This window comes from Balearica regulorum, chromosome 1 (genome assembly GCF_011004875.1).
Source record: "Balearica regulorum gibbericeps isolate bBalReg1 chromosome 1, bBalReg1.pri, whole genome shotgun sequence".
NCBI lineage: Eukaryota > Metazoa > Chordata > Aves > Gruiformes > Gruidae > Balearica > Balearica regulorum.
In genome coordinates this window covers 17,261,821-17,289,812 of record NC_046184.1, presented here as the reverse complement: position 1 = coordinate 17,289,812, position 27,992 = coordinate 17,261,821, and the positions used below count along the sequence as shown (strand labels likewise).

At 40.3% G+C, this 27,992-nt stretch overlaps 2 protein-coding genes across 3 annotated transcripts; both read right to left on the bottom strand.

Annotated features, from left to right (window-relative positions):
- Nucleotides 1–113: 113 nt before the first annotated feature.
- TRMU (tRNA mitochondrial 2-thiouridylase) lies at nucleotides 114–12,777 on the bottom strand. The gene is made up of 11 exons (XM_075742197.1): nucleotides 12,641–12,777; nucleotides 12,107–12,272; nucleotides 9,802–9,908; nucleotides 9,156–9,278; nucleotides 7,101–7,273; nucleotides 6,183–6,236; nucleotides 5,571–5,637; nucleotides 4,567–4,667; nucleotides 3,372–3,516; nucleotides 3,040–3,122; nucleotides 114–1,843 (listed from the first exon to the last, which is right to left on the bottom strand). The coding sequence occupies exons 1-11, from the start codon at nucleotides 12,732–12,734 to the stop codon at nucleotides 1,697–1,699; spliced, it is 1,260 nt and encodes a 419-aa protein (XP_075598312.1). The 5' UTR covers nucleotides 12,735–12,777; the 3' UTR covers nucleotides 114–1,696.
- A 2,357-nt stretch (nucleotides 12,778–15,134) lies between these two features.
- On the bottom strand, nucleotides 15,135–27,246 carry GTSE1 (G2 and S-phase expressed 1). Of its 2 annotated transcripts, none has more exons than XM_075742279.1 (12): nucleotides 27,141–27,246; nucleotides 26,102–26,185; nucleotides 25,321–25,384; nucleotides 24,622–25,240; nucleotides 23,209–23,376; nucleotides 21,683–21,830; nucleotides 20,072–20,458; nucleotides 19,828–19,900; nucleotides 19,196–19,444; nucleotides 17,822–18,002; nucleotides 16,524–16,664; nucleotides 15,135–15,544 (listed from the first exon to the last, which is right to left on the bottom strand). In XM_075742279.1, the coding sequence occupies exons 2-12, from the start codon at nucleotides 26,178–26,180 to the stop codon at nucleotides 15,461–15,463; spliced, it is 2,193 nt and encodes a 730-aa protein (XP_075598394.1). In that variant the 5' UTR covers nucleotides 26,181–26,185; nucleotides 27,141–27,246; the 3' UTR covers nucleotides 15,135–15,460. The 2 variants fall into 2 exon arrangements, with proteins under 2 accessions (XP_075598394.1, XP_075598403.1); XM_075742288.1 differs by lacking the exon at nucleotides 27,141–27,246 and adding an exon at nucleotides 27,005–27,134 and having other exon boundaries at nucleotides 15,345–15,544.
- Between the last annotated feature and the right edge of the window lie 746 nt (nucleotides 27,247–27,992).

Here is a 27,992-nt window from a genome sequence, read left to right as displayed (position 1 = left end):
GGCTATGTCCTATTTCAGGTCCTCACAGCTGAACCTACAGCTACCAGTACAGTATCAAACAACAAACACACCTGGGAGTGCTGTGGGATGAAGTAATAAAAACCACACCAGTATAACACAAAACATGTGTGAACATTTTAATTGGGACATTTACTGGAAAACTCAGATGAGGACAATGTGGAGCATTAACTCCTTAGTAATTAATTCCACATTTTGCAAAGACAAAAGTTTCAGGAAAGATAAGGAAAATATCAGGAAAACCACATAAAAGTCATGACCAGGACCCGTAACACAACTAACCGAACACAAATCAAGAGCAGACGTGAAGCACGAATAGTCTTTACAGTTAACCTGTGTATGGATAGACACTCTGAAGACAGACATTTAAATTGAATTGATTTAGGCACCAGTGAAAACGGATGGCTTTTTTCCCCATCAGGCAGATCTACTGTAAAGTCAAATAAATACATAAGATTTTAAATGTCTGTTTTTTCCACAGGGCTCCCTGAACTGTGTGCTTAACTTTGCCAGACTAGCAGGTAGACACTGAAGAGTGTCTCCTCCCCCTTTTACTTCCAACACTTTGAAGAAAAGAGACTACCTTTTACTTTCCTTACAGAGATACAGGACAACAGAAAAGGATGCACATGTAATCCAAGCCTTCACATCTGCTGAAAAGATCTATTCAAGGTACAGCTTTCCTACCACCCAAATTGGACGCAAATCTCATCTGGAAAGTCCTGCTCCTGCACGGCTGTTCTGTAGGCACAGTTACCTTCTACTACTGTGCTGAAAGACAGGAATTCATTTTTCTTGACTTGCTGAAATAAAGTTTTATTATAAACTTAGGGTGTCCTCAATATGCACCCAATCCATATAATCATAGACAATTTTGACAGGGGTATTCAGCTCTTCCTAATACCACTCCATGTTAATACATGGCAAGACCCAATTATTATCGGGTCTATATTAAGTTAGTTACGTAACAAGGAAATGCACATGAATTCGCATTTTTCTGAGGCACAACGTCTCCTCCCCAGGAGACAAACCAAACACCCTCTGCCCTCAGCAGTTAACAAAAAATTAGTTAAAAAGTTTAACAATCAAGACTGTTTTTAAGCCCCTAGATTTGTAATTCTGAATTATATAAACATCTGAAAACCACTACTTAATACAGCTTAAGAAGCTAAAGCCTTTCTTATAAAACTACATAAAATTAAAAATAAATATCTGTTGCTTGGAGTTCATTCAAAGTGCTGAACTTAAATATCATTCGTTCCTTTTCCAGAGTTCAAAGCACAAACATACATTTACTGTAGAATAACATACGTACTTTACCTAGTGACAGGTATCTTTAAGTAAGAAAAAAAAAGTATTCCACATTGGCATAAAAGATAGATTTATGATTTCGGACATGATTTTTGCATTAAAATTCTTGTATGTGTAACTACTATTACAGAACAACTTTAAGACATCCCTTGATATGTAGTAATGTAACTATCACCATCCAGTCCAGTGAAATTGTACCAAACTGGCTTTAGTTTGAAACCTGTTCAGTGCTAACAGTCAAGAGCTAGGACTCAATAGTCTACTGACCTTTAGAACATACAGATAAACCAAAAAAAATGTTTATTATTGTTTTTATTATTCTCAGGCAGCAAATTCTCCAAAGTCCTTCAGTAAACAAACCCATGTGTTACGTTGCTGGTTCTATTTTGTCAATCTCTTCCTTCTTTGGACTCTCCTCTCTGTTTTTGCCCTGTTGCATGGTATACACCGATGGGCCCATCCTGAGGATCTTCCCACTGCCCAAGCACTCGTCACCCTTGTAGAACACGGCAAACTAGGAGATAAACACAGGAAAAGTCTTTTCAGCAGCCACAAATGGCATGGTGAGCAACTGCAGGCTGTGCAAGACCTGCTGGACAGTGAGCATATTCATTTATACTTGCTCTGACTAAATCTTAGAGGAAAAAAAAGAATTAAAAAATGTGAAGGATTTGTTGGCTCACATAAGTGTAACTATAAACATGTCAGTGGAAATTCCATCGTGAACTTCTACAGATTATCTCAAAAATCTTCAGTTAGTACGGTGGAATGGGTTGTGCTGGAAAGCTTCCTCTCCCACAGGGGACAGCATACGCATCTGCATCTTCACTGGCCTCGCCCAGACAATGGTGCCCAGGCTACAGCAGCGCTTCTCAAAACAGGAAGGGGACCAAGGACTACTGGAGCAGGCCATCTGGAAGGCGGCCACTGGGGCTCCCTGGTGTGCCCAGCAGGTTCTTGCAGGAGAGGAGGAGCACAGACCTCTGGGCCATGTCTCATTACCTTGCAGTAAAGAGCCTGGTGACAAGCTCAGCAGCTCCTGGCAGTCAGGGGCTTCTCGTCCCTATCAGCTCTGGCTGGAGACTTCTCAGCTCAGCTCTCTTATGTGCATCCCTCCCTCCATTACAAATAGTTCTGACAATTTCCCTCCTGATGCATCCCATGGGCCCCCAAACTTCAGGGAGGGAAAAGGAAGGTAGAACATATGCTGGGAGAGGGCATGCAGAAAATGAGAAGTGGTTTATGATGTGGTAGAGTATCTTTATATTAGCAGTGCTAGAAGACATCACCACACAGTACCTCTTCTCAGTACTGTTCTGGACAATGACATTCACTAGACATAGATCCTCACTAAACAAATTTGAACACTGAAACCTTATTAAGCAATTACTAAACTAATACCTTTTAAAAATCTATTTCTTGAAAAAAAGAACAGATTCTATTTCTACATATACAACTGACTGCCAGAGATGTTTTTATGTATTTCCAAAAACTTTTAAGCCAGTTTCACACACTACACGGGTAATAGACCATTTAAAACTAGAAACAACCTCCTTCAAAAGAGTTGATGAACAGTCAAAATACAGCTAACTGCTCTCACATGCAAATAAATTAACTATTTTGCTCCAGCTAATAAAAACACTACTCTGTTTTATTTGCCAGAGAAGTCAAAACACAAAAAAGGAAAGAAAATCACTTCTAATAACTTACCTGCCCAGGTGTGATAGCTCTTGCTGGCTTCACTAGCGTCACCCACACACTCCCATCTTGGTTTAGAGTCAGCACACAAGGCACTAGAGCAGAAAATGGCCAAGAACCTGCCAGTTAATCCTTATGTTCACATTAAAAAAAAAGAACCACTTTCATGACTAAGTTAAACAGATGTAAGTCAAGATACTACTACACAGAATTGTTTTATAAAGACAATACAGAAACAGAAAGGCAAGCCAAAACATTTCAATTATTTCTGCAAAATTACACTGAACACGCTACCACAGTTTCACAAACCAAGTAAAACAAAAAACAAAACAAAGTTTGAATACCCAGTGCCATCTGGTGTCGAAACCTGAAATGACATTCCATCATTTTCTCTCTAACGAGCTCTGCAGGAGGTTCCTCTGCTATCCAGTGCACTCGGTTGGTCCGCAACAGGTCTCTGTACAGAGCAGGGTGATCTGTTGATGGTGCCTTAAAATGCAAAGTTTATTTAATGCTTATTTTTTTGCCAGAGAGCAAATAACTTGTAAAGCATGAAATACAGAAGAAACATCTAGCATTATCAAAATGAAGGCAAAATGAGTAAGAAAGCAAGCATTTATTAGCACTTTATCAGTTTCCAGGTGGAAGCCTTTAATGAAAAAAATAGGCTAAAGCAAGCCTGAATTATTTGTCATTCTTCTACATCTCAGAGTCGTGTCCCTTCTTGTATTTTTTCCTCCAATCATATTTCTGCCTTCTTCAGGCACAGTTCAGATATCTACTGCCCTCCTTATTCTACCTCAACAAGATGCTACCTCCTTCTTCTCCGATTTCTCATCTCAACACCTCCCCAACAAAGGCGTTGCAGACAAACATCCTTACTGTGGGGCATAAATTTTTTTTCTTAGTGGTCCTGCCTGTTTCCTTTCAGCTTTCATTATGATTTTTCACCCGCAGGCACATCAACAAGTAGCAGAACACCTCATTATACTCACATCAGTATCAAATAAGAATAACTGCATGAACAGCAAGAAACATTAAATATGTCAGCAAGCTGCAGAACTCCCAGTCATCTCATATGATTAGTCATTAAGATACCAATGATTCACAGTATTATAAATATTCCGACTCAGTTTTCAAAATGATAAAACTGTATTACTGGCTACTACTTCTTTTACTAGAAAAAGAAAGTAGCAATACATAGTAAACCAAAATAATACACATTTTATATACTGTGTCATAACAACTACAATAAAAATCCTCATGTTTTAGAGTAGAAAATGAGAGCTCAGTAGATTGGCCAATTCTTTTTAGTATTTGTCCTTTGTTTGGAAAAGTTCTATGCCAAAATCTAAAACAATTTTCTTCTCAAGAAAAGCCAGTTTGGACAGGATGTTTCGCTGATGCTGCACTAGTTGGTTCTTGTTTCCCCCAAGAGGAAAGCCAAGAATTCTGCCCAGGTTACCATCACATTCTGTACAGCGGGAGTCATAAAGCGCTTCCATTACTCATTTGCAATGTCAGTGTTAATTAACTCACCACAAAGACATCCCCAGTGCGCACATCTTTGTCTACAACGAACCAAGCATCCTTCAGGCCTGCTAGTCTAGCCCTCTGGCCTATTGTGTAGAGGAACCAACCTAAAGAAATACAAAAATGTAATGCTGCTAGCAACTTTTAATCTTTTACTTTCAGAAAAATACGTTAAAATCATTTCCCCAAAACTTCACCACTAAACAAAGAATAACGAACCAAGTTGTCTTAGAGAAGTGTGCCAATTACAAGCTAAACTAAGAGAATCATAGAATCATCAATGTTGGAAAAAGACCTCTAACATCATCGAGTCCAACTGCCAATCCAACACCACCATGCCTAAGATTTTTCATCTGTACCTGAAGCACATGATTTCAAATTAATCCATTTCAATTTTGGTATTCTTAGGGTTTATAAAATACAAGTATTTCTTTATTTCAGCTTCAATTTGTGGTTTTGCTACCACTCAGTCTTACCAGTTTCCCTTACTTACAGGTACTAGTAGAATATCCTACTTCCATAAATTACTTGGGAGAGGAACTCGGTTCTGGTAGCTAGAACCGAGGAGAGCAAAGGAAGGACACACAGAAGGAAAAGAAAAGGCAAACCGTCCATGTTTGGTGATGTCCTACTGTGTATCACTGAGGCGCACAGTGTAATTTTTCTGCAAAGTTTAGGTACTAAGGAATCGGGAACCAAAGCACAGTCATTTTGAAAGAATTAAATGAACAATGGTCTCGGTATTAAATTAACAACCACTTAGTATCAACAAAGTAATCCTAATAATTATCATTTACTTTCTTGCAATATGGAACAAAATCAAGAATCAGTTGTAATTCAAGGTTCTACTATTGTATAAAGCAAGTTTTCCATGATTATTGGTTATCAAACTGGGAAAAACCTGTAGATTACTTTGGAATTTCACAAAATTTGTCCCATTGTCCCTCCAAATGTAAGCAGTATTGTTCCATTTATCTAAAAACAGTGATTAAGGTGGGTTAGCCAATTACCTTTGTGTGTTCCCATCACCTTCTTATCTTCAATGGAAACAAAGTTACCTGGTTGAGGTTCTAAATACTACCAAATAGGAAGAGATTGTTTAAGTCACAAGATGGCCCCAAAAACCCTCACAGTATATTTCAGGTTCTGTCACTACATTCTCTTGAAGTTGGAAAATAACTTTTCAAGAAGCAAACTCGGCCCAAGCAGCTTACTGCCTCTTCCCTGATGCTGCTTTAGAGAGAAAAGTAGGAAGGGTAGTCCCTATCGGCAGTATTTCGGTGCTTCGCTCCCCCCATCCTCACTTATGTCGGGGGAGAGCGGGATTCAGCCATTTACCCCTCTCATATCCCAAACATTTGTCAGAGCCTGGCAGGCACAGGAGTGCAAGTTCACGTACTCTTTTTGCTACAGAACGTGACTGTTCTCTGGTGGAGGGGCGAGATACTACCTACCGGCTGTTGGCGTTAGCTTCTGGGTAGGCTTGGGACTGCAAATGGAGATGGGACATCGCTACTTAGTGTGGGCCACAAGCTGTGGGACATTCTTCTGTAGGCCGTGTTATAAATTACTACTGAAAACCAGAAGACAACAAAGATTGTCATAGATTTAATGTTACTCACCTCAAGAAGGAAATTTTCAAAGTTTCTTTCACCAATGAAACAGACTCCCATACTCTGAAAAGGAAATGTGGTATTGAATCCATAAAAGTAGAGAAAAATTAATAATCTGTCCAAGATAGATCCCCTCCCGTGTATCCCCAACTACACTAGGCATTTCATAAAATAACCAAAACCACAACATCTGCTACAACATAGGTAAACTAATTCTATACAGTATCAGAGCCATAAGCACAGAAGAGAAGTAATAGAACACATGTTCAATAAATAGTTACATTAACCTTGGTGACTACAATGGTTTATCTCTTGGAAAAAAACTTTCAAAAACAAATAGGCTTTCCTTTTCCTTTCAGTTACTGCCCACATCCTTCAAACACTCATTTACAGTGGGCTAATATAAACATTAAAAGCAATCAAGACAGCGTTAGCAATACAACTGCTGCCTGCATTGTATTTTCTTAGGATGAACTCACAAAGCATTAGTTCTCAGAGAAACAGAACTTCTTTTTTTAAAAGAGTAACTGTGGAAAAAAAGTACGATCCAATTTCTATAAAGACATATTGAAAAACAATTCTAGTGAGGAAGCCTTTAAAAGCTATGGAAAATAAAGATCAAAGGCTTCTCACCTGCTGTACTAGAGAATGCTTTCCCTAATGCTCACAGCATCCTAACACGCTCACCGTCACCTTAGTTCTTCTGAGACACAGTGGTAGATAAATGATCTGCAAACTATAATACACAACTAACCACAAGCTCATAAAAGTACTTTCAAGCAAGTAGACAGCTATAAAACTGCTTCCCAACCTATTCTATTACAGTGCTTGGAAACAGACAAGTTGTCACAGATCAAAGTTCAAAAAGTTCAGGAAAGTCTATTTTAGAGAGAAATACAAATCAAAAGAGTTTAAGTGTTACCATGCCTCTTTTTTCTTTAGCACATGATGAAGGCCATGTTCTGCCGCTATCTTCTTTACAAAACTTTTTGTTAAATCCCCTAATGGGAAAATGGTTTTCCTCAAAGCATCCTGCGAGATCTGACTTAGAAAGAAGGTCTGGTCCTTAAAGAGGTCAGCCCCTTGAAGGAGTTTCACAGCTGCAAAGTGCAGAACACATAAAGCATGTCAACATAAACCCCTTTAATAGTTCAACTTTCTTTAGTGTTTTGTTTGACAATCAACATTTTAGTTTTATTATTTCCAAACACATGTGAAAGACAGTATTTTTCAGGTTTTTCAAAATCTAACTGAAAACATTTGGATATCTTCGCATCACTAAAAAGATCTAAAAAGATTCTGATTTTGTACAATGCAGAATTTTACAAAGTTTTACATTGCCTCATCTACTACAACACTGCATGTGTCATTGGCAAGAACATCAACAATATGAAAACAGCTTTCCCATTTCATGTGAAAGAGGGAGCCACGATTCAAGTATCTTAGAGTATATCCATCTCCAAAAAGACATTCAATTTTGCCCTGAAATCGCACTGCTAAAAATAAAGGATTTGAACGAACAGCAGTTATTCCCAATGCTCAGAGAGGAGAGTTTGACTTTTTCTTTAAAATAGATGAAGTCTCCTGATTGCCCAGGTGAAATAAAACTCATATAGCTTTTCAGTCACATTCTGTCCACTCTGTTTAAGAGCTAATACCTCTGCTGTTGTACAAACGCTACTTAGGAGTTTCTTGACTCAAATGAACACTAACTTCAGGCCAAGAGTTCAGTCACAACTCAGTAATAGAAAATCTCAGTAACAAGGCAGGAAACCTGTTTAGAACATCACAAAATACTGCAGCTGTGAATCACAGCCTGTCACAAGTATAGACCATTGGTCCTGCTGGGCCATCTCAATTTTCCAGAAATAAAAATAAAACAAAGAATCAAATAAACCCCTTTAAGTGCAGAACAAACGAAAGCAGAGAAGTTGTAACACAAAACCATCACCGTGGCAGTTTTGCATAATGGTAGTTTTCAAGTTTCTTTCCCTTTGGGTATAGCATGCTTCTCATTATACATCAGAGCTTTATCTGAGTTACTTTACTGCGTTACGGCCCAGGGCAGAGCTATTTGGGAAATCTCTACATTGCCCATCCAAGCTGTGATCACGCCATGCACAGAAATACCCAAACCAGCATTCATCAAGCTGGCTTTGGGACTGATAACAAGAGAACTGCTGTGGCGCTGAGATCAACCTCTGATTATGTACAGCCACAGGTGGACTATTAAAGTGAAGAGCAAAGCCTGCACTCCTGCTACTAGTACCTTTGCTGACCTGAGAATCATGGCTTTAAAAACGTCTGCACATGCTGCATTTGCACTTTTCAATTGCAGCACAGACAGAACCTTGATCGACCTGGGAAAACCAGACTTCTGTAGGAGAACAGAGAAATAAGGCAGAATAGTTCAATTACTGAATGAAAACCTGAATTTTTTCCAGTAAAACAACATATAGTCCAATTACTGCATAAAACTATATGATTAATTTCAACGTTTCAAAGCCTTAATTCCAAAATTCCACTCAAGCATATCCCCGTGATGAGTTCTATCTATACTATATACTGAATAGCCAAAGAATACATTCCCCAAAATAGAAGAAACATTAAAAAAGAAAATTTTATGTAAGTCATGGAAATACTTGATAAAGATTTCTTGAAATACTTCTCCAGGGTATAGAAGATAGCCCTATCTCCTTAATCCACATTACAGCTCCTCCAGAGTGTTGATTACTACTGAAATGCTTATTCTTACCTCTGCATCTGGATCAGAACTCTTAAAATAGAAAATGTAATACTTGACTAGTCAGGGCAATTTTCAGTAATGTAAATCCCCTGGTTTGTGCAATCAACATTCTACAAAGACCTGGGGTTTAAATGGCAATATTGTAAGGTAACAAACTTCCTCAGTTCTGTGACACCAAATACAGTTTAAATGTCTTTCATATCTAGGATGAAATATGAAATGAAGAAACCACTTACTATTTCTAACTTCAAAACGGTTTCTGAAAAGCCTTTGTGGTCTTTTAATATATTTCTGTTGAAACACTTCCTCATCCTCTAGTGAGGTCCTAGCATAATGCCCAGTAGCAATTGCATCTGCTCCTATCAAGAAAAAAAACCACACAAAACACAAAGGCACATACTTGAAATTCACAGTTTAAGACAGGATTATAAACATCCAGTAAGAAAAGCAGAAAGTAATGAATGAAGAAAACCTCTAGAGAAGTCTTATACTGACAATAATTGTACTCCTGCTATTTAAATAATGTAAACAATTAATCATCATACCAGCACTTGTGCTTCTGTACTCTAAGGACCACTTAAGAATGTAAAACTTGGTGGTCAGGTCAATGTATGTTCCTGAATTAAATTCATTCCTACATTAGAAGCAACCTGGTCTAGTGGAAGATGTCCCTGCCCACAACACAGAGGTTGAACTAGATGACCTTTGAAGAACCATTCTATGATTCTACATGTAAAGACAAACTTAAAACCAAATACTTTGCTAATTTTGAAATACTGCATGTGTATGAACTCACGTTTTTCCCCACCTTTTCAAGAGTTTCTATCCTTTAAGCATTTCCACAGCACGCGCTCTGTACTGACACACTTGAAAATGCCTTACCAAGGTTATCCATAGCATAATGAAGAAAGTAGCTGAACTTGATGTGCTTGTTACACACGATATCAGGATTAGGAGTCCTTCCCAATTCATACTCTTTTAAGAGGTCACTGTAAAATAAAGATTCAAATGTATATGAACATTATTAACACTGCATAAGACTATCCAAGATGGAACGATCTGTTTAAACATGAGAACTTGAGACCTAGTCATACTAAGCATTTTATGTAAGAAATAAAATACTCATTAGATTTTAACCTATAAAATACATTTGGAAGATTTTCTCCAAAGTGCACTGAGGACGTGGTCAAATGATCACTCATAATCTTGTAACCGCATTTTATTAAATTAATATTCCCTCAGGGGAGACGTAGCTGCCCACTGTGCGCATCCTACTAAACAACCTTGTTTAATTTTTGACAGTGCAGTGGCGTACACACCATGAGTTACTGTGTCTCAGCTGAATGGACAATAACTTACTCTGTAATAATGCCAACATAAGCACTCATGGGGCTTAATTTTATAGAGATTTTTTCTTGTCTTTTTTTTTTTTCCTTCAAGAAATTCAAGTAGTTTCTCAAAGTCACGTTGTAGTTTTACACTGTTGTATAATTAAAGTGCTTAGCATTATTTGCTTGAAAACACTGAAATAATAACTAATGAAATTAAACCAGCATACAGCGATGCACTGAGATATCAAAAGGCCTGACCACTGCATTATTTTGCTTGTTCTCAGTAGTCACTGAACTCTAGAGGAACTGAGAGCACAGACTGGATTTAAAAGAAACACCAGCAACCCTAGTCATTGTTTTTTCTTTTCACCATCTGAAACAGAATTGCTTCTTCCTCACCATGCTATGCATTACATTCATATATAGAAAATACAGCAACATCTCTTTTATTTTGTCTAACTCCTTTTTAAGAGTTCTGAATCTGACAATTCATACTAATAATTACATCACCTGGGTCTACCCAGAGCTGCCTCCCTCTTGCTGGGTCAGCGCTGTACTCTTACGATAACACAATACGCCTTTGGAAATATTGCAAGAGGACGCTAGAAGTTTTATAAAAGACTCAGCATAAAGCCAGGCTCTCATCAGTTTGGAACTTCAAGTAAAGTACAGAACCTGAGAAAAGGCCAACGAGGGACACCTATGCAATCTCTCTGATGTAAAGATCTGAAACAGACTTTGCGCAAACCACGTGAAAGACAAGACCTGGAATAGTTCTCTTGGTAAAAGGTGGGTTTTAACGAATAACCCTTTAAAGAGAGACTCCAGAGGAGGAGAAAATTCAAGGTCAGTGATGACAGTAAAGAAGAAAGGATTCTGAAACAAACCAAGACATTTGCAACAACAAATTGTTTGGCAACAGTGTACTAATAAATTAGGAGAAGCAAGGAAAAGCTGATCTTTGATTCACTGCCATTTACAGACACCCCACACCCTTCAAGAATTCTGATAACATTTATTCATTCTCTCACACCAGGAGGGAAAAATGGAGCAAACTTTCCCAGAACAGGGCTGTTTTATTCACTGCTGTACAAAAGTTTAGTGTTCAACTTGATGCCATTTCAACATGAAGCAGAAGGAGCATGACTAGGTTATTTCTCAGTTTCTTCTAAGAAAAGGTAACAATAGAACTACTTAAAGGGGGATGATGAAGATCAGGCAACAACTTTTATGTACTTATGTTGAGTGCATAAAAAAATAAATGATGTTGTTATACTAATATTTGCCACCTTCTCCTGCCTCCCAAGAAAAACCTTCAGTTTTTCCTATGTAGATCTTTCTTCCCTTAAAGTAGAACAAATTCACAGAAATCTGAACATCCTCTTTAGAGAACAGTTTCAAATTTGTTAGAAGTTTAAAGAAACAAGGATAGTTCATGATCACTTTGTGGTAAACTGGAGTCAGTACATATTAACGTAAAACACACTGCGTAAGTTACACTTGCAGACAATAACAGCATCCCATTAAATATTTTTTTCTCAAATTGCAGTAAGGTTGGGCCAGTATGTTGGAAGCAGAAGAAACAAGCCGCAGCAAAGCGGTTGCTATGCACTTATAACCAGGAAGAAATCTATTCATTTCAAAAATAACATACCAAAACCAACATAAAAATTTTGATATTAAATATCAATGAGAGAAAAGTAATTCCTCTGATATTTAACAGATTTCAGTATTTTCTCTTAGCACTGCTAATACTTCAATAAATTCCCATTGCCTGTTATCTGTCCATCCTTACTTGTCACAGTAAGTACTGCCCTAATATACCGAAAGACCATCTATTTTAAACGCGTTTCTACCTGAATACTTCATTCCAGTATTCTTTCACGTAGGAGATCTGGTGAAAAGGAATATCAAGCTTCTGACAAACCCGGTACGCATCTTCGCAATCTCTGTCAACGGAGCAAGATCCTTGTTCATCCAGAGGGTCCCAGTTCTTCATGAACACGCCTGTCACCTGGTAGCCTATGAAATAAAGGTAAGAATGACTTACAAAGCGAAATTCTTGCAGCCTGGATCTCAAACCTGTGTTTCTCAAGACTTGCTCGAGTAACTGCTTCCTTCACAAGACGCGAGAGTCCCGCACTAAGCAAACATCCCGCCCAGCTTTGCAGCGCCGTTACCGCACGACTGTTCTTCCCTATAGCAAACAGCTCACGCAAAACAAGCTCTTCTTGGCAACTACGTAACTCCGAGTTTCCCCATCCCCTCCTTCACCGCTCACTTCTGCTGCCGCCCCCGAGGCGCCCGGCTCTCCGAGGTGCCCTGCCCGAGGTGGGGCTATTCCACCCGCCGCGCTCGGCGGGTGAGCGGCCCCCGCCGCAACCACCCACCTCGGCGGCGCAGCAGCAGGGCGGCCACGGCGCTGTCCACCCCGCCGGAGACGGCGCAGGCCACACGGCGTCCCGCCGCCGCCGCCCCCAGCATCGCTCCCGCCCGCAGCTGCCGCGGCTCCGCCGCTTCCGGCCCCCCCTCCCCGCTTCCGGCGGCGGCGGCCCGGGGCGGTGCGGCGCCCAATAGCGCTCGGGGAAAACGCGCCTGCCCTCGGGGGTTCCGGCGCGGAGGAGGAGCTCGCGCAGGGGGACGCCTTTTCCTCAGCGCAGCCCCACAAGTAGCGCGAGGAGTTGACTTACCGCCTGCTCGCTTACACGGACACGTACCTGGAAGTACGGGCCGTGGTTTTCCCTGATCCAGTTCTTAATGCAGTGCTGTGCAGCTGGCCTGCACCTCTCCCAGCAGGGAAGGTGCCAATGGCCGCAGGAGAGGCAGGGCTGGGGCTGCGTAGGGGATAATGAGGCTTTAAACAAGCCAAAAAGTGGAAATAGCAGAAGGTTTCTGGCCTACAACCCTCCCCACTTCAGGCCACCCTGAACCGCCAAACTCCAAGCACGAGTCCCCAAGCCACAAGGCTCAGAATGAATTGAAGGAAGGCCCAGAAGAAAACACTGGTCTCCATTTGATTGCTTCATGTTCATTATTGCTCAATAAGCCAAAGGTTATTCCGCCTGGCTCCAGCTACTACTTCAGAGCAGTGCAGTCTGCCCCAGCTCTGCACCCCAGGCACTAGCCGTGCTTCAACAGCCTCTGGATGTTTGGACAACTGGCTTTTACCTTGAAGGTTGGAATTTGGCCCTCAGTTGAAGACACCTCAAGCTCTCACCTCAGTGTCTGAACTCCAATGACTAGTTAGGCTAGTTAACACAGCGAGTGAATCGCAGCAGTACTCAGCTGGCCAGGTGCTTGCTTTAGGACCTGGACACATTTAGGGGTCCTGCTTGCTCAGAACCTGTCATGGTCATGCTCAAACCCAGGATTTAGATCTGCCACCTGCAGAACCATGCATTCACAAAATGTAGTTCAGGGGGCACAGAATGCTTGGCTCTCCTGCCAGTCCTTGAAGTACAGGGGATAAACCCATTCATCTCTTTTTTTTTTTTTTAATAAGAAACCACAAATACATTACCCATAAGAAGAATGTTCATGGGTTGTGTGTGGTTTGGTTTTGTTTTTTTTAAACAATCTCCCTCTGTTTCAATTTAGAAATATGCAACCGAATTAATTTATCCTCGTGTTTAAAGACTAGTGAGGAGCTGGTTTAAGTATTGCTTTTAACTGCACAGCACTGGCTCAAAGTTTTAGTAAATGCTTTGGTTGAAGAAACCCTCTTGCTTTTCACAGAAGGAAAGCAAGAAGCAAAGAAAGTATACAAATTCCACATTTTTATGCTTCATGTTTGGAAGGGGCATGTAGCACGGTTTACAGAATCACAGAATGGTAGAGATCTGGAGATCATCTAGTCCAACCCCCCTGCTGAAGCAGGATCACCTAGAGCAGGTTGCACAGGATGGTGTCCAGGCGGGTTTTGAATCTCTCCTGCTATTCACCACCTCTCTGGGCAGCCTGTCCCAGTGCTCTGTCACCCTCAAAGTGAAGAAGTTTTTCCTCATGTTGAGATGGAACTCCCTGTGTTCCAGTTTGTGCCCTGTTGCTGGGTACCACTGGAAAGAATCTGGCCCCATCCTCTTGCTGACCACCCTTTAGATATTTGTAAGTGTTGATGAGATCCCATCTCAGTCTTCTCTAGACAAACTGTTCCCTCTGACTCAGAAGAGTCTTCACAATCTGGCCCGAGGCCTGCCTTCCTTCAGAACAGAGTCTGATGGTGCAGCAACCACAGAAAAGGCAGCTGTGCTGAGAAGCAGGCAAGTGCCTTCAAATAACGCCAAGACAGGAGCCTTGTTCAGCATCAAAATGTTTGCCAAACTCATCTGAATACTTCTTCCTACTTAAATACTTGAGTCTCCAACTTCTACCACTTTTTGAATTAATACAAACAGCTGAAAATCCATTTCCATCTCTTGATAAACTTTCATAAATATGTTAAGCTGTACATACATGGCAGAAGTCTCTAGTCTCCAAGACAGGCTTGTTGCTTCAACACTTACAGGCTACTGCGTGCCTTTTCATTTCCATTCACCTCCCTGTATTTAAAATCTCCACGTATTATCCAAGTGTGGCAAATTCAGTTAAGAAAGCATTTGTCTATTCTTTGAGAGTGAGAAAGTTCAAGTCTAACCTTCAAATGTCAAGACTAAACCATCTGGCAGTAACAAGCTGTTGCCTTCTCCTTTGAATCACACAAATTCAGCTGTTGCTGTCAGTGTATTCCACTAGTATTCAACAGTAAAATATTTCTTTCCAAACTTGCTCCACTTTTGTATGAAAAACCACCCTGAAGTCCACTAGCTTTACCTACATATTAACATTTGTTAGTGAAACACTAGTCTAACCAAAGCCTGTAATAAAAGGTTGATGTTTTGTACGACAGTTTGTTAAACTCATTTATTTTAAATTAAATCTCTGTTGCACATAGGGGATAAGGAATCAAAGGACAATTGGTAGGAAATAGGGACAGGCTTCCAATACAGAGAATATCCCTTTTCGCCTTAGGGCAACACAGTTTAAATACATCCATTGCAGCACATCCGTGAACAAAACCATTAATCAGACTTGGTTTGATGATATCAATACTGTTACAATTCTATTGTATTAATCAGATAATCTATAGCCATCTTAAAACTGTATGAGTGAAGAGCAACACCTAAACACTGTAAAGATCATAGACGTCAAGAATTCTTCATTTCAACTCAAGTTCAGAATTTGAGTAGAGGGGAATCCAGATTTTCTTTGTTTATATCAGGACTCAGAGTGATAAGAGGCGAACTCAAATCAATTAGCTGAAAGAAAAAACAATAAAATTTAGCTATTGTAGTCAGCTGTTGTACATAACCACTAGCAGCACTGATCTCTAACATTGTCTTCTCAAGTATTTTGTGTTTAGGATTCCCATTAGTTCCCCGAAGACAGATACAAGCACCACACTCAAGCTTTTAGGTTCAGGTTTTTAAACATCTAGCTCATTCTTAGACAAGCACAAGCTTCTCACAAGATGGTTATTGCCTGTACACACTCACTTTAAAAGCCTAAAAGGCTTTCCTAAGTTTCACTACTATGCCTATTCAAGTGACACTGTCAGCCAGGCAGGGTAGAGCACTTCTGAACTCCTCTGAACGTGCCCCCAGAAGTCAGACTTCCCTGATCCTCTTTTAAGATATTTTGAAGGAGCCAGTATTAAATTGATCCCAACTACATCTAATATCAAACATCCTCATAGTTACCACCGTTCATCTGACAATATCTAAAGGCATCTACCTTCAAGCCACTAGCGTATAAAAGACACTTGCCCAGAAACACTTGTCAAATTTAGAATAGATCCCAATGCACATCTTTCATCTAAGGGAGGGGATTAGGAAAGGAGTTAAACAGGAGAGACAGCCTTGCTGTTTTGCTGAAAATGAGCTGCTGCCAAGAACTGAAAATGTACAAAAAAAGGAAACCAGCATACCTATACTACTGAAGGCAGCATTCACTTCCTGCTTCAGAACAGTTTCATTCTTTAACAACTGCTTTAAGCATTATGCTCTTTCTGCATCCTCCTCCTTTTCCTATTTGCAGATTGTTCACTGAGCTCTAGTTTAGGGCACATTGTTTGATTTTAAGCATTATGTTCTCTTTACTTAAAAGCACCTTAGTGTGTAGTATTGTATTGAACATATTGAGCTAATATTAAATAATTCTTACAGTATTATGCAGACAAATTATGCAGCCAGTTGACATTTTCTTGCTAGCGTATTTGCACTTGAATATAAAACTTACCTTTACCTGCCCTGAGAAGGTAGGCTTTAGAGGAATAATCTTATTCACTTCGGGAGTATTGGAAAGGTCAATCAGAGGTCTACTTTCACATTCCAAAGCGTGTAGAAGAGATTTGTCTTCTCCAATATCTACCAGTAAGGCCTTAAAAAAAAAAAAAAAGTAGTAGTTCAGGTTTTCCTCTCTGTTCTCTATGCTTCCTTCATAAATATTTAGGCAGTCAATTTAGCTTATACAGCTGCCATAATCACAGGACAGGCTTAATTTATAGATTGGGTATTTTTATGCAGGTTTGTTTGCACGGAGTGTAAAAATCTCAGCTCTTGCTCTGCCAATGGCTAGCATCACAAACAGGGAAAATGCAGTGAGAAAAAGCAAGAGAGCTCCTTGGGGCATAAAGCAATTAACTTAAAAACAGAGTTAAGTCGAATTTCAAACAGAAGAGTTATAACTCTCTTAATATTTAGATGACTTGATTACAATTATTGTGCAATGGTATTTATCCATATAAACTATTCTGTAGAGCTCCAAACTTTACTTATACTTTTGTTCAATTTAACTACTCTATACAGGTGCTAAGCAATTCTATAACAGATACTTAGTGTCATCAAGTAAGCTTGACACTTAATGATACTGATGCAATAACATCAAATAATTAATCTACAGATTATTCTACACCTGAATATTTGTAAATCAGTAGCCACTTTGACAGGTTAATGCTTCAGAACTATCAATTCAGTCCTTTCTCCTAAATGCCTGTGGAGTGCCAGCTTTAAGCGTAAAATCAGTAGATTCTTGGGGGGGGGGGGGGGATTGTTCACTGGACTAAGTACCTGACACTTAACTAAGTTTACTGCTATGTGGGCTTTGGGGTTTAATTCTCACTCATTGTATCCAGATTTGCACTGCTGTTAGGTGATTGAGTTTAGCTACAGCAGTTCATTTTTTTTTTCCTTTCTCAAAAGGGGATATGGCTGCAATAAAGGCAGGAACCACCCTGTGACACTGCTTTTCCAATCAAATCCACAGGGATTTCACAGCACTTATCCAGAAATGGAAGTTTAATATGAAATCCACAAGTATTTGACCATCCTGCTTTGAGATGGGAACAAACTTAGTGGAAACACTGGACAGATGTTCAGTGTTAAAAATAGGCACTAGAGGGTGCACAGGCTTAGAGTTAATCCATTTTAACTTTGTGTATACTGAGGTGGTTTTCCTACTTATCCTTCCTCTCGAAGTAATTTATTTTCAAGCAGTTTACTTAGTAGTTCTGTAGAAAAATGTATTTCATTTCTTACCTCTGTTTGTTTCTCTTCAGCCAGCTGACTCTGTACTTCAGCATCTCTTAATTCATTTTCTATTACTTCTGTAGCAGTTTTTTCTGGTGAGAAGTTAAGTGCAAGAGGTAGCACAGGTGGAGGAGATATATCATCTTCTGAAGAAGATATCTGTGTCTTAGTCTCTTTTGTCTGTTTAGAACTAGGGAAAAGAGCATTGGCAATAACTGAGTTCTTTAATTAGCATGAACTTCTAAGGACAGACAAGCCAATGCCCTAACCTCATTTTCTCCTTTTTTACCCCAAGTTTTAATTACCAAAGATTTCCCATACTTTCATCTAAAAGTATGCTAGTTACCTGCAAAATATAAAATATTTCATGCTGCAATAAGTTTATAGCCTACTCATGCAAAAAAGAGCTAATGACTTCAGAATGATGAAGAATTTAATCTTAAATTTACATAAACTTCCTAATTTCACACATGGGATTTGGGTATTTTAGACTTTGAAGAAACAACTAGCAAAGTACTGATATTGCATATCACTGAGCAACCCACTTCAGTACCTGCTGACAGGAGGTACTGACACCAGTTGGAGGACCAGGAGTTGTAATCTCATTAATATGATAAAATCATTGTAGAGAGTAATTGTTTCCCTGAGAGAAAAGACTATTTTGGACACGTAGCCTAAGTAACATGACATACAGGAAGAGTTTTCTAGCCATGAATCATTCCTGCTTTAATACTGTTCACCTCCACCAACCATGAACCAAGCCTGCATACATATGTATGGCACTTGTGAGATGTTGGGCTGACAATATGAAGGCAGCAACATTATAATTATTGTCACAGAAAACAACAACAGTGTAGGATTCACCCATTCTGCAAGCAATTGTTTCAAATGAAACACAGGTAAACCTGCTCAGAAACTAAAGTTCAGTCAACTAAATCCTTGGCTTTTTGACTGATGCTTTAACAAAGTATAATTTTACAGAAGTGTTGGCAACAGTATAAAACAAAGTTAGAGTAATATGCATTTTAACCAGCTACTTCCCTTCATCAGAAGGCAACAGCAAAATAACGTCAACATCAAATCTGTTTTCAGTCAGAGCATCAGACAGAAGTCTTAAGTTGTCTGCTAGCTCAAGAAATACAGATAACTTCCTATTAGAGATTCTAATTCTTTAATGTTAGATATTGAATCATCTCAGTAAGGCCTATCATATTTTACTAGTCACAAGATATAAATCTGTATTAGGCTTATACAGCATCTATGCTCAAATGCTTTACTCTAACATTTAGCAGAGGTCCTTGAAACCTGAAAGTCATCATTAAAATTCATTTAGAGGCAGTATGCCTACAATACTCATTTCATATATGGAGGTTTCTGCCTTACCCAGCTGTAAGAGTCTTTTTGGTAGAAAAGCTGGAACTTTGGCAAAAAGATGCAGCACATGGAGAAAATGCCATTCTTGGTGCAGTTTTAGGAGTTGCTACTGGAAGTCCTGATATACGACGAACAGGTGTAGGTAAGCCAGACCGTTTCAGACTGGCAGGAGTCATGGAGATGGACCTTTCAGGAAAACAAGAATTCTGAAAGATCCCACCTTCTGAGGCTTTCACAGGAGTGCTGACTGCCATGGCACTAAAAAAAATAAACAGGCATTAGCCAAAAGCATCTAGAAACAGTTTTATTCAAGCTATTCTACAAACCAATAGAAATCAGTTTCCCTTTGGTCAGTAAGGAAATGGTAATCATCATGAAGTTGATAATCACAGCATAGCAAGGGCTTTACTTCAGAAGAATATTTTTATTAATGATGATTTAGCACTGCAAAGAAAACCCTCTTCTTCTGAAGGAGAGGTGGTGGTGGTTGGTTTTTCTTAAATGAGTTCCAATAGGCATTAACACAGCCAACCTGGAGGGTAGGCAATGAAGTTAGAACTTCTAAAGATTGTTGCAACACCCAGCAATGTTGCATTCTTAGAAGTATGCCTCAGCACATTCAATTTTCAGTTAAGCCCTACCTTCTAGGTGTGCCATAAAATGTTAATCCAAGAGATGGTGTTGCTTTTGGTGCCGATTTGTTTAGTGGTGTATCTAAAAAGAAAAGATTTGTTAATTGCTATCCACACAGATACCTTTCAGTTAAAATACTAATTCCTTCCAAGAGGCAGACAGAAGTGTAATGAAACAAATAACAAGCATTCAAGGTACCACTGGCTTTTAATAGCCAAGCTAGAAGACAAGTCATGTAAAGTACATGCTTACCTCCAGTCTTCACTGGAACCTTAGTTTGACTTGTAGGAACAGACAAAACTCTAGCCCTGGGCTTTGGACACGGGTTTCCTCTTGTTGCACTTCCATCTTTATTCTGCTGACATAGCTTCTGCAGATTGGGAACAGAGCTCAGCCTCTGAATTCCACTGCCTACAGCCTCAGATGATGTTGCAGAAGCCAAAGACTTAGCCAGGCTTACAACACTAGGTATTTTGGGAGTACTAGCTGATCTTGCTTGCTTCCTTGATTTCTCAGCATTGGCAGCCTGCAGAGATGAGGTCAGACCTACGCTAGTAGGTCTGACAAAGGCCAGCCTGCTTGTACTAGATGAAAGCTTAGAGCCGCTCACACTAGCTTTTGAAGACATGCTTGATTTTCCTGAAATAGAAAGTTAAATTATACTTCTGAATCATCACTTACTGGTAATTTCTTGACTAAGCAGAATAATTATGCTCTCACAGGAAAGAAAATGAGTAATTTACAGCATTTAAATACATATTCAAGCAACTCAAGTTTAAGGAGAACACTTACAACTACTAAAACTTACTCCCTGAATTCTCCAGTAGTTTTGTTTTAGAAAGTCTCCTCACCAAATTCCTGAATTACTGCAATCAAGTCAAAGAATATTCTTCAAGAAATGCCAAAACAGCTTGCAGATTCAAGTTACATTTTCAACATTTTCTCCCAGCATACATAGTTGGTTGTTCCTTAAGCAGGCATTAAGAAGGTAACAGTTCAAGTTACACTGATTAACACCACAGGATGAACTACCCCAAAGTGCTTTTCTCAGTTTTCTCTAAGGTTCTTACTTTCAGTCTGTAGGTTACTTTCATTAATAGGACGAATCTTGACTAGACACTTCTATCATATAAAGTAATTCTTATTAAGCTTTAACTTTTACTGATATATTATTATCCATCCAGAAACAAAGTAGAAAAATAAAAATTTGCAGTAACTTGGTATCTTGATAGATCTACAAGAACAGTGGTGCTTACATCTGTCAGTATTTTTAGGAGACCATTTTCCTGATACTTTGAGGCTTACTGAAAGGGTTAAATTGATGCCTTATTATAGTATAATAGACAATACATTACAGTATAAGCCTCTTAGTTGTATTCAGTTATCTCCCCAGAGTTTTTTTTAATCTGCTTGAGTAAAGTTTATCTTTTTATCACACTTACAGAAACTCAGAACTAGGCCTTCCACCTTTTTTTGTTTGGTTGTTGGTTTTTTTTTTTTTTTTAATTCAAGTTAGACAAACTTACATCATTCAGAAGCTTACATACTTGGCTATAATACAGATGATCATGTACAAAAAAAAAAACCAAAAACAGGTTTCCTGAGGCATTGCTTACTTTCTAGCTGTGTCAGGCCCTCTCACGTAGGCATCAGGCTTACATGAATCCAGTTTTTACAAGTGACAGAAGTGTAAGATTTATCATTAGTCCACAGGGATTTATTGGGCCAGCCTACAAAATTTTATTCTCCACTTAAAACCTTTCTTACTGGACACCACTAAAACATATCCAAACCCACAGTCCCAAACATGCTTAGCTACTTCAAAATTGATTTGTGGCACAAATCTGTAGTAAGAATGATTACCATTTTTTCCTATGGGAGAAATGGGTAAACTTGAGTTCAGACTTGAGTTCATGCTGGAAATTGATGATGAAGAAGATGAAGTAGTCTTTCTTGTGACACCACTGGCAACACCAGGAAGTTTCAGATGTGTTATCTTCTTTAAGCCAGGCTGAATAAGAAAATTTAGTTTATTCAAAAGAAAAAACCACAACTATTTAACACGCTATTTTGGCATGCTTTTTATTGGTATTATAGCTTTCTATTTGTGAATTTTAGAGAAATTCCTTCCTTAGAGTACAGTTTAAAAAGTGAATTTTCTGAGAAACAGTTTATTATATCTGCATCATTACAGAGAACTAGAACATCAGATCTAATAGGTGGACTGTTATTTTTACTCCTGCCACAAACTTGAGTATAGACTTAAATGGATTAAAGAATAAAAGGAGTAACTCCAGGCACCAGTATATGCCGGGCACTGATCAGCTGGAAAGCAGCTTTGCAGAAAAAGGAAAGCTGGTGGACAAGTTGAACATGAGCCAGCAATGTGTCCTTGCAGCAAAGAATGCTAAAGGTATCCTGGGCTGCATTAGGAGGAACATTGCCAGCAGGACAAGGGAGGTGATCCTTCCCCTCTGCTTACCACTGGGGAGGCCACACCTGAAAATCTGTGTCCAGTTCCAGGCTCCCCAGTACAAGAGCAATTTGGAGCTACTGGAAGAGCCTAAAAGGGCCATGAAGATGATTAAGGGACTGGAGTATCTCCCATCTGATAAAAGGTTTAGAGAGCTGGGACTGTTCAGCCTAGAGAAAAGAAGGCTCAGGGTGGCTTTCATCAATATATACAAATATCTGACAGTGTCCATTGGTGCCCAGTGACAGGACCACAGGCAATGGGCACAGACTGACACACAGAAGGTTCCTTCTGAACACCAAACCCACTTTTTTTTTTTACTGCAAGGGTCACTGAACACTGGCACAGGTTGCCTGGAAGGGTTGTCAAGTCTCCATTCTTAGAAATATTCAAAAGCCATGGTCCTGGGCAACTAACTCTAGGTGGCCCTGCTTGAGCAGGCAGTTGGACCAGATGCCCTCCAGAGGTCCCTCCCAACATCAACCATTCTGTGATCCTGTGAAGTGGCATGCAGCATGGAAGTAGGTGTCTAAAGCTTCAAAACAACTCCTGACAGCTATAGGTAGTCTACCTTCATAGAAGTTAGGGCAACCTTTTCATGTGGTATAGTTAGCTACACACATCAAAAACTTTGTTTCTTGCAGAAAATTGCTGATTACTTCCCTGCAGCTAGAGTTTTACAAAAGTAATGCTTGTTAATCCAACACATATATAGTTGCTCTTAAGTATGTTCACCGTGTTACAGACTTAGAACACACATTCAAGAATGGCAATTACAGAACAGACACTACTCTTCCTTAAAACCATTGTACACAGCAATACAGCTTTAAATTAGGAAGTAAACTATATTCAGCTTTTTTTATTTTTATCAGAACATCACAAAAATTATTTTCATATTAAGAATGCTTGCCATTACCTTACTTGGTGCAGGAAGGGCTTTTTTATCTTGCACTGAGGAACTGCCACTGAACGAAGACTCAAAGACATCTGAAGCAGCACTAGATTTATCAGAAGTATCTTCAGATGATCCCATGCTGTTCAAGTCTCTTTTTGTAGAAATACTGGTATGTTTTCCTGGTTTAGGCTGCAAATTTCAATGCAACATTTTAAAAGCTACTAGTGTTTCTAGAAACCACTATAAGCTTTTTACACAAATTGATTTTGTTAAGAAACAAAGATAACAGGCAATGAAGAAGCCTTTGAACCTAATCAAGTCCTTAGTCTTTAGGCTAATATAGTTTAGTCTAGTGAGTGTATTTGCTAAGTACTAGAACATGCTTGAACCCAGATGTTGGACATCATCCTAAAGACAGTTCTGCAACAACAATTCAGCAGCACAAATTTCTTATAATCATGTTCACCTACATATAGTTAACAGCTGTTCCTTACAGCTGTGAGATCTCCATTTAATTCATACTCTTCTGCTTTACTCTAGTTTTCCAAAAGATGAGACATTACATTAGACTGCATCATCCGAACATTTAAACAGTGTTTAAACTATTGAAACAGTGGGGTACAATTTGGCTATTTAAAGCATTAAGACTGTGCTTTTTTTCTCATAGCACCCCAAATCAAGAAGAGACTTATACCACAAAGGAATCAAAGGATCTCCTATTTTCTATAGGTGATGGTTCCCAAGGAGCCAATATCACATTTTCAGTAAAATCTGCAGTACATACTGGAGCCTAAGCCATAAGGTATAGAGCAATAAAATCCAGAAGATAGAATATCTAGAGACTGGGATTTATGCACACAAGGTCATCAACACAACTGTTTCCTTGCTGTCGTAGAATACATTTTCAGTTGGTCATATAGCCACATCCTAAATGTAACATCATTAATCAGTGCTTTTCATGATTGAGACAAGTTGTGGACAGAATTAGAGCTAAAAGATTCTCTTGTCCTATCAAAATAATTGCAGGGTTCCCCCACGCACACCTCCGTTGACAAGGGTTAACAGTAAACAAAGCCATTTTTTGCACATTAAGTCATCAAGAACAGTGTAGTAATTTTACCAGCAACAAAACAGTGTTTAAACAGAAGCCAGGAATGATGGTATTCATAAAACCAGAATACAATGGAAAAGAAATTTGCCTGCAGATGCTCTACAATGTCATAATAGATAAATTAGTTGGCTACTATACCATAGTATCTGCCCTGACTTTTCTTTCTTATATATGATGTTTCCTGCCTAAGGATCTCCTGAGGTAGAGAAACATCAGAAGATTAAAGTTTACTTTTAAAAATAAAAGCTTCTAGACAGTTTAAACACTTCTTTAAACATGGCTTTTGTGTGTTTTAGGAAACATTGCCCAGAAGCTGTCTTTACCTTTTCAATAGTCAACAATTCACTTTTTCCAACAGTGGATGAAGGTTTTGCCATTGGCAGTTTGCCAGTTGTCTTCGTATTTCTTTCTTCAGTGTTCTGTTCTTGTGTCAGAGGAGAACTGGCAATTTTTGTAGGAGATACACGAATTTTAACAGGGCTTCTGTTTGGAGGAGTATGAAAACCATGTGTTTCATCATCTGACAAAAGCTTATCTGATTCCTTCTGAAAACAAGGTGGCAGCTGACATGCTGGGCTATCCCACACACAGTATGTCTCCCTTTTAACGACCCTGGGACTCTTGTCTATATTTTGGTTTCTCAGTATTTTCAATTTTGACTTTGAGTCTTCCACAAATTTTTCTATAATCTTGTTTTCCCGTTCTTCTGATTGGCTTATCTTAGTCTGTTCACTCTTGTTTCCAGTCTCTATTTGCAGTGCTAACAAATGAGCTTCTTTGAAAATTTCCACAAATTTCTCTCCTGTAAGTGGGCTCCACAGGAGTTTATCATCAGAAGCAAGTGCGCTCTTTTTTTCAGTCTGTTGTTTTGCTTCAATATTGACAGCAATACATTTTTCTTTGTGTCTCAAAGGTCCAACAAAAACTTCATCTTCATTTCCACTATGAATAAAAATAAGTCAGCTCAGCACCTTACGTGTGTCCATTTTAAAGGTATATTTACCTATAGCCCCTTCACTTACCTTCCTGGAGAGAGTGAAAGGTCAAAATCAAACTTTTCATCAGTCAGAAGAGGAAAGTCTGAAACTATAACAACAAGGATTTTGTCACAGTGGGGATTTGCAAAAAAAATGATTGCATTATGCTTTGACAATTTGGTAAAGCTGATGTCAGATGGCAAAGAAGTTTTAGATACCAAGTTTAAATAATTAAAATAATAAAACCATGTTTTATGTCAAAGAAATTGAAAGTACAACTGCAAATATGATGATAATTCTGATAGATACCCAAATATCATGAAAGATCTCAATGCTAATTTCTAAGCATCCATAATAGGAACATGAGATTGACTGTGGGAAGGGTATCAGCAGCCTCCAATCAAGAAAAGTGAGAATATATAATCTAGAGCTATATGACAGTTGTCCTATCAGTCAGTTCTTTTCCGGTTCAGACCACTACAGGACAGTAACAGGAGCCAGATTAGTTTTCCTGGTAGTTAATACGTACAGTAAATATTAACTGAATCTGCAGCAGATAGATAAGGAAAAGGGAGGAGCTCAGATAAGATATATAAAAGAGAGGTTGATAACATCATGTCACTACTACACATGCTCTAGCACCAGTCCTCCACAAGCTTTTTGAGGAGGCTTGTAAGTCTGAAGCCGGCACCAGTAGCCTGTGCAAGGAAACAAGTACACAGCACAAGATATAAAGCAGAAACAGGAGGTCTACTGATCTGAACTGTCTTAACTTTTAATAAGGGATACATCAGGTGGAGACTATCTCAACACATTCTCCACCTACCGTGGCTCATGTCAATATCCAGTTTTTCTTCAATCGCATGACTTGAGCAACGTGCTGCCATTTCTTTTCCTTCCTCCATACCGTCTGGAAAATACAGAATTAGCTATGCAGCAGGTTTGAGGAAAAAAAAAAAAAAACCAACAACAATAAGGTCACAGAATTTTATGATACTGCCAAATTAGCAAGGAGGTAAACCTTCCCTTTGAAGACTCTTATATGTTATGTATTGGGATAGCCACACAAACATGGTTTATGGGATGTCACACATCTCACCAACGTGCTATCAAATTATCTGAGACATATACATAATTAAGTGTTGCCACCTCTGTACAAAGCCTTTAATACAGCCATAATGCCTAGGATTTCTGAAATTCCTTAATGCAAACTCTGTGTTCAGCAACGGAACTCCTTGTAAGAATACAGCTGCAACGGGCAGCACGGCCAGACAGCTGCAGCAGAACACTGCCACCCCGCAGGCTGAAAATACTTTTTACAGCGCTAATTCGAGACTGGCATAACCGAGACTCAGCACATCTCTGCTCCGCAGAGGAAACGCGTGCTGTGCTCAGGACAGCGCCTTTTGCTTGTGGACAGAAACCCATCAAATAAATACGAGCTTCCTGTGAGCAAAGGTAGTCTCGTCCCTCCCTTAGCACAACCCGCTCAGGCTGTGCCGAGAGGTTAGCCAGGAGACCCTCAGGAGCAGCACCTCATGCGGCGCGGCCACACCGAAGGGATTAACGCCGGGCACGGGCCTACCGGTCCCCCACGGGGCAGCTCAGCAGCGCCCACCGCAGCCGAGGGGAGCCCCCCCCGCCCCCGCCCCAGCGGCGGAGCCGCTCACAAGCCACACGGAGCCCCGCGAGGGGCGAGGAGCCGCCCGCCGACCTCCCACCGCCCCACCTCAGGCGAGCCCAGGCCGATCGCCAAGGCCCCTCAGCAGCCGGGCCTCAGGGGAAGGCCTCCGGACACCGCTACGTGGGGGGAGCGGCTGTGTCCGCCGAGATGCCGAGCCAGTGGCCGATACCGCCCCGCTCACCTCCGCGGGGCCGCCGAGCGCGAAGCAGCGCAGCGATGCCGCCTGGGCGTTTGAAATCGCGCCCCGCGCGCCCTCATTGGCAGGTTCGAACGATACACGGCCCCCCCCCTCCCCACACACACACCCAGGGCATTCTGGGGCTTGTAGTTGGCCGCGGCTCCCCAACGGCAGCGCCCTGGGCCTCACCCGCTTATCGTGGCCAGTTTTTAACAGATTAAATAGACATAATTACTCACGGTGTAGTACAAAGAGATGGGCCTCTGGAGCATCACAGAGCCCAGCGTTGTGGCTGGATGGCTGCCGGCAGCCATGTCCGGGGCCACGGCCCTCCCCTGCTCCCTCGGCCTCGCAGGCCAGGTCGTGCCTGTGGCGCTTTCCGCTCCGTAGTGCGGGTTCCAGCCTCGCTGCTTCATCTGTCGCTGCAGAGCCGGGTTTGCCTGGCTGACCTCGGCAGCCGTGGTGGCGGCGGCCGGGGAAGGGAAGGGAAAGCTGCCTAGAGCGTCCCGGCAATACTGAAGGACTTGGCTTCAGGGCCCTGCTGAGGTGCGGAGCCTCAGGGTGACGCCTGGCACAGCCGTGCGGGCTGTGGTGGAGGGCGCAGATGGACGCCTTTTGTTTCCTCCACACCTTTGCTAGATATGATTGTCCTAATAACTTAACTAGCACCAAAAGGTATATGTACCTGTTCCTAAGCTGACATAAGGAATAGCAAGATTCCTGGATGTCAGTCCCAGCTATTGATAGCTAATATGGGCTGACTGATAGAATGGTTTTAAAAGTAGACCCATGTTAGTAAGAAATGCCAGGAAAACACCACTCTTCCGCATTTCTTCTGCCATTTAATGCTGTGCA